The 6,233-nt window shown below is 32.1% G+C and overlaps 1 protein-coding gene across 2 annotated transcripts; it reads right to left on the reverse strand.

Annotated features, from left to right (window-relative positions):
* Nucleotides 1–1,798: 1,798 nt before the first annotated feature.
* Nucleotides 1,799–5,386, reverse strand: LOC100245030 (jasmonate-induced oxygenase 2). 2 transcript variants are annotated; one of them, XM_019223988.2, is made up of 4 exons: nucleotides 5,322–5,386; nucleotides 3,125–4,163; nucleotides 2,699–3,029; nucleotides 1,799–2,213 (listed from the first exon to the last, which is right to left on the reverse strand). In XM_019223988.2, the coding sequence occupies exons 2-4, from the start codon at nucleotides 3,622–3,624 to the stop codon at nucleotides 1,965–1,967; spliced, it is 1,080 nt and encodes a 359-aa protein (XP_019079533.1). In that variant the 5' UTR covers nucleotides 3,625–4,163; nucleotides 5,322–5,386; the 3' UTR covers nucleotides 1,799–1,964. The 2 variants fall into 2 exon arrangements, with proteins under 2 accessions (XP_019079533.1, XP_002272995.1); XM_002272959.4 differs by having other exon boundaries at nucleotides 3,125–5,386.
* Between the last annotated feature and the right edge of the window lie 847 nt (nucleotides 5,387–6,233).

Below are 6,233 nucleotides of genomic sequence, written 5' to 3' on the forward strand. Positions count from 1 at the left end.
AAAAATGAAGTACAACCCAATTGATAGAGGTTGAGAGGATCACATAAACAATATGGTCCCTACCCACGTTCAACTTCTCCAACCCATAATCAAAGGTTTTTCCATATAGGTTCACTTTTGGCCTCCCTTTCATCCTCCTCCACTCCCATCTCATCCACAATCTAGTAGTCTAAGTGGAGTCATCAAACATGAGGTATATGGTCTACTTTAGAATATGTTTTTTTAGGGTTGGACCATTCATTTTATACTTTTACGATTTTATTTTAATAATATTTTTATTAAAAGTATGGGTAATTTTAATATTTTAAAAAATTATAATTAAATTTTTAGATATAACCGAATGCAAAACGTGGTTCTTTCTGTTTTTTTAAAAAAGAAAGTGGCTGTACTTTAAGAATCTGACTTTCTTAAAAAAGAAAGTGTTTACTTATAATTAAAAAAAATTTATAAACATGAATTATAAAACATAAGTAATTATTTTATTATCTTATCGTATCTTTTTTTTTTTTTTAATAAAAGTAAGAGGCTATATTTTCAAAATATAGATAAACTACATTGAAAGATATAAGATTTATATTTAAATATCTTTAAAAATTATGTTTATCTTTTTAGCATTCTAGAAACTTTCATCAGCGGGATTCATTGACAAACACTATCTAATGTCATCAATCACCTCTAACATAACGACAAACATTATCTAATGTCACTCATCACTTCTAACATATTGTTACTATCATTCATTAACAAGTATTTACTTTGATTTTTCCAATCAATATAAAACACAAACAATAAAACAACTATTTCAATTCCAAAGTTTCAAATTTCAAACCAACTAACTACCCTTTTGATATGAATAATTAACACTTAGTGGGGTGGGGCCTCTTGTCATATTCAAAAGCCAGCAATTATCTAATTGAAAGTTAATAATTGATTAATGAACATCACACAAAGCTAAAAATAGTTTTTAACATGTGATTGTTTTCTGTTTTCAATATCAATTCTTTTGATATCATCTCTTTAGTTGACACTATTGACTAACAAAAGCATTATTGATACATAGAAAAATGGATATTCACTTGAGCACGACAATGTAATAGCACCCTTATATTATTATCTATTTTAGTGGTAGTTAAGAGCCATCTCGATAGGTCATTAAGAAAATATTAAGTTAAAACTCACATGTGATGTTAAGAAATAAAGTGGAATTTCTAATTTAGACTTCTATGGTACTCGAAAGCCATAGTCACATAAAATAAAGTTTTTTATTTTTAACTTAATTTTTATTATTTTATATTATAATAAAAAAAATTTAAGATATCATACAATGAAATTTAAATTGTTAGATCTTTGATACATTCAAAATCAATAATATCGTAACGTTGAAATTCAATCATACATATAAGAGATTTCGATTAATTAAAAATTCAATGTGATATCGATGGGGTCCTTTGGATTTCACTTAATTGATCATTAGGGAAATGAAAATTTGAGTATGGGGCTATGCTAGTAGGCCATGGATGCACCCAATAAAATGTTTTTAGGGACACATCTTCTCAAACCCTAAAGATTTTCCTGGTAGTGAAAGGGTGAGAAGGCTGCACTTTAATGGTGGAAAGTGCAGCCAAGAATGATGTGATTTATATGAGTACTAGCTCACTTTCATGCTTATGTATGCTAAAGCCTAATCTTTTCCTATTACCCACTAATTAATCACCTTAATCAGCGGAAATTGAATCAACGTAGAGGCCCCATCTCCAACATTGACAGTAAACTAATTGTCACATGTGATGAATGAGAGTTCCATCAAATTTCTGTATCTGTTCCAATTCTATTATTACTGTAAATCCCTCCATGATTACAAGATTTACAGTTAATAATCGACAAATGCGACTGATCATTATTGCTATCTGATCTACAACCAACGAACAATAGAGCTGGCTAGCTATGTATTGATATACATTAATTCATCTAGGGGACTTTAGAGATTCAACTTGGGATTTGCCTCTTGGACCCCTCATCCTTATGTAAAGTCTGTACTGATCAAATGTCATGCCTGGGTACAAGGCTGGTGTATCCGGTGTCACGAGCGCCTTCACTGGCTCGATCAGTATATCGCTCTTCGGGTTGTAGAAGAAGGCGAGGGACACGCGTTCTTTGAGCGAATTCACCATTACTCTATGCTCCACACTCTTGTAGATTGCATTGCTTAGAACCTAATCAAATTCCAGAAAAGAATAGAAAAAAAAAAGGTCAATCTATAGCAGTTTTTTCCTTTATTTATTTTGGGAATTAATAGCAAAATGATGAGAAAGTGGAGATGGAAAAAAAAGGGGCGTGTAGACTATATAAGAATGGTAGGACATACTGTGAGGACAAGTTGGTCAAGTAGGCTAGTGGGGGTGGGGTTGTTAGGTTGGGAGGAATCAAAGAGGAAATTCGTGCACCTCTTGTTACTCTTGGGGAGCCTTAGTCCTGAATATTATCTCTCTCCTTTCTCCTTTCTACAAGTACAAAAAAAGACAAGCCGAAAAAACACGTTTTTGATTTTTATTTTTTGACTAAAGCTGAAGGTGCCTCAATTGGCCCATCATCAAAAGGATGATGACCCCCTCCATGTGCCTATGGTTCATGCATCCCAACAAAATACTTCCCACCCCTAAAAAGAAGCTCAGAATAGAGATATTGGAGGTCCAAGTACCTGAATTTGATCCCCTATGTTGACTATGAAGGCATGCGGAGCTGGTTTAACAGTGATCCATTTGTGGTCCTTGCGTACTTGAAGACCGGGAACATCGTGATCCGGTAGCAGAAAGGTCATGCCACCAGGGTCTGAATGGGATGAGAGACCCAAAGTTAGGTCAGGCTGTGGACACCTTGGATAAAAATTCACCCTCAGGCAGGCCCCTATGTCGTCCCCACCAAACGCATTTTGTAGATACTCTTCCTTTAATCCAAGGTTTATAGACAAAACCTTCATTAATTTCCCGGCCAGTTCGACCACTTGTTTGCCATACTCCTCAATCACTTCCCTACAAAATATACTACTAGTTATTGCATTTTACTTCACTATGAGTAGTCTATTTGAGAAGCAGAGAGATGTTATCGAGAGTTGAAATTTAATTACCTCAAAGCAAGAGGTGGGGAAGGCCACTTGTTATGATCTTTTAGCGAGGAGGGCCTGTAGTGGAGGAAGTAGTAGTCGCTCCAATCAAGAATGGCACCTTTTTCTACTCCTAATCGGCTTCCATACCCTTCGTATGTCTTGGGGGAGTTTGCGTACACTTGCTTCATTTCCATTGGAAGATGAAAGAAGTCTCGCCATACCTCGCGAGCTTGGTCCATCAAGTCGGGGCTCACGCCATGGTTCACGACCTGGAAAAAACCCCACTCTCTACATGCTTGGTAGATTAGCTCAATTATGGAGGAGTTCAGCATAAGACCATGCTGATCATCAAAGAGACCTTCGAGATCAATTACAGGGATATTCGTCTGAGTGTTCTCAGAAAACCCCTCAGGCCTCTCCATTGATGGTTTGATATATTGATCAGGGATCACAGCCACGCCACTATCAGACAAAGATTGGACCCTGACTATTGGCTCAGGCCAATCTTGTGGGCAATTCATGTCTGGCGCCTCTGGCTTCCAAGGTTGATCCTTTAAAAGTACGATGAAAATTCAGCCTATCCAGAGAGAGAAAAAGAAAGAAAGAAAGAAAGAAAGAAAGAAAGAGAGCGAGAGAGAGGGGGGGAGAAAAAAAGGAAAAGGGATAAAAGAGATGAGGCCCTGGAGGGATTGGGATTGGGATGGTAGTTGAAGAGTAAAGCAGTGAGGCTTGTATTCATTCATCCAAGCGAAGTGGACGTGAAGGACAACGTGAAATTTGTGGGCATATAAAAAATGAAAAAACAAAGAAGAACAGCAGCTTCATTTGTATGTTTGCTGTGTGTGTCTGAGGTTGACAGGCCATTGCTCTGCTCATCTCTCTCTTTCTCTCTCTGCCTTGTTCAATTTGATTTACTCCACACCCACCATCGGTCAACATTGACATTGGGGTTATATAATAATAGTAATAGTAGAAATAGTAATCATATAAGATCAGCCCATCGGTACTTATCAAAGTTCAAATTAGGACATATTGTACCAATACACCAGACAAGAAATATCTGAAATAAACGATTCCAAATTATCAAGAAATTAAGTTCAAATTGTACAAATATATGAGACATAAAACATATGAAATAATCATGTACAAATAAACAAACCTAAATTATGATAAAATTAACCAAAATTAAAATCTCTTATATAAAATCATATCTAAACAAACAGACTCGATATATAATAAACGAAGTTTAAGTATTAAATAATATGTATGTATATCAGATATTGATTGATCTACCTTGAAATATTTGAAAACCAACCTCCAAGAAGAGTCAAATTCACTCAAACAATTTTTTTTACTAAAAATAAAGGAGATTTTATTCCCTTATCAATTAAGTAATGAAAATTGAGTTAATTATATATATATATATATAAAGTAAAAGGCGATGGAATAGGTAGTGAAGATATGACCTAAAATATTTGAAAATCACCAAAATAGCTTTGAAGCGATCTTATTACTGAAAAAGTGAAGATTTCCTTCCCTTGAAAGCGAGCCATTGATTTTTGAGCCAACGAACCCACCATAAAGAGCATTCAAACTTATATTAATCCATACAGGTATGCCTAAAAGGAAAGTGAGATTCCATTTGCATTCACAAGATGGGTTAATATATCAGATTCTTACGTTGGATTTTTGGATTTGATTGGATTTTGTAATTAAAATACTTTATTTGTCTCATTTAAATGTCATAAAAAACATAAAAATAAACTTAAAAACATAACAAGAAAATTGAATTTTTGTACAAGAAATTTCAAATAATAACCTATTAAAAAGAAAAAAAAATAAAATTTGGTAACTGTTTTTTAAAACTATTCTAAAAAATAGTTATTAAAAACATTTTTTGTAAATTATTTTTAAAATTTTTTTAATAATTTATAAAACAAAAATTTATTTAAAACCTGAAATGTTTTTAATATTTTAAAACATATTTTAAAAATAATTTTTATGTTTAAAAATTTATTTATAATTATTTTTTAAAAAACAAATGAAAACATATTAGAGATGTTTTTTAAAATAAAAAATAGAAAATAATTTTTTTTTATTAAACATATTTTTAATTTTTTTTCCTTTGTTCTTGTTTTTTTATTTTGAAAAACAAAAAATTATTATAAAAAACAATCATCAAACAACCCTAGTGAGAAAATAAATATCAAATACTAACCTTGTTTTTTTTCCCTCTCTGATATTACGTCCACAGTGTCGAAAAACAGAAAGTAAGAAATGGATGAAAATTGAGGAAGAGATCATGGATCTTTTATAATGTGAAGAAGAAGAATGAGAAATGGAAAAGGGCCACGTCGACAGAAAGCACCAAAAAAAAGGGCCATTCTGCATGCAATTAAGACAACACGTGGAGGAAATGATTTTCCATTTTTCCACGTGCCTAATTACATTAAATCCTACCGACCGACTTTCTTGGTTTTTTTAATTATACAGACTTTTAAAGCTATAGTCATTTATGACCTAAAGATGACAGGAATGTATGGGTACAGCTTTCCTTTTTCTTTTCAAGGAGTTGGTGAATTATTATATAGAAACTATGGGGATAGAAGGATACATTTTTTTTTTTAATCAAACCATTTAGATAAAATTTTATTTAAGAATTCAAATATTTTAGACTTTGTAAAAAATATATATATAAAAAAAAAACACTTCTAATTTATTCTAGAAAGTAATTTGTTTTTAAAACAAATTTTGCAAAAATGATTTTCTATTTGAAGTTTAACAAACATGTTTTATAATTTAAAAAATTATTTTATATTTTAAAAATTATATGTTTTAACAAATGGTTACCAAATAAGTTCTAAGTTTTTGAGAATGCCTTTTAAGAATAATTATTAATTAATTTTTAACAACAAAAATTTATTTGAGAATTCAAATATGAAAAAAAATAGAATTCTTATTGTTGGTGTATTCAATGTTTAATGAGATTCAATCTATCCATAATTGATTCTTTTCTTCTCTTTTATAGACAAACGTCCATGATCACACGACTAATCATCTCGATCTACTAGTACATATTTGGAGGCACATTCTAATCTTGTGCTTTGAGGACATGTTCGCCTTTATGCCC

Source organism: Vitis vinifera, chromosome 13 (assembly GCF_030704535.1).
Source record: "Vitis vinifera cultivar Pinot Noir 40024 chromosome 13, ASM3070453v1".
Classification (NCBI taxonomy): Eukaryota; Viridiplantae; Streptophyta; class Magnoliopsida; order Vitales; family Vitaceae; genus Vitis; species Vitis vinifera.

Coding starts and splice junctions, on each gene's coding strand:
- LOC100245030 (XM_019223988.2), bottom strand. CDS start 3,624: ATGAATTGCCCACAAGATTGGCCTGAGCCAATAGTCAGGGTCCAATCT. Junction 3,030..3,124: donor TCCCCACCTCTTGCTTTGAG/GTAATTAAATTT, acceptor TATATTTTGTAG/GGAAGTGATTGAGGAGTATG. Junction 2,214..2,698: donor ACATAGGGGATCAAATTCAG/GTACTTGGACCT, acceptor GAATTTGATTAG/GTTCTAAGCAATGCAATCTA.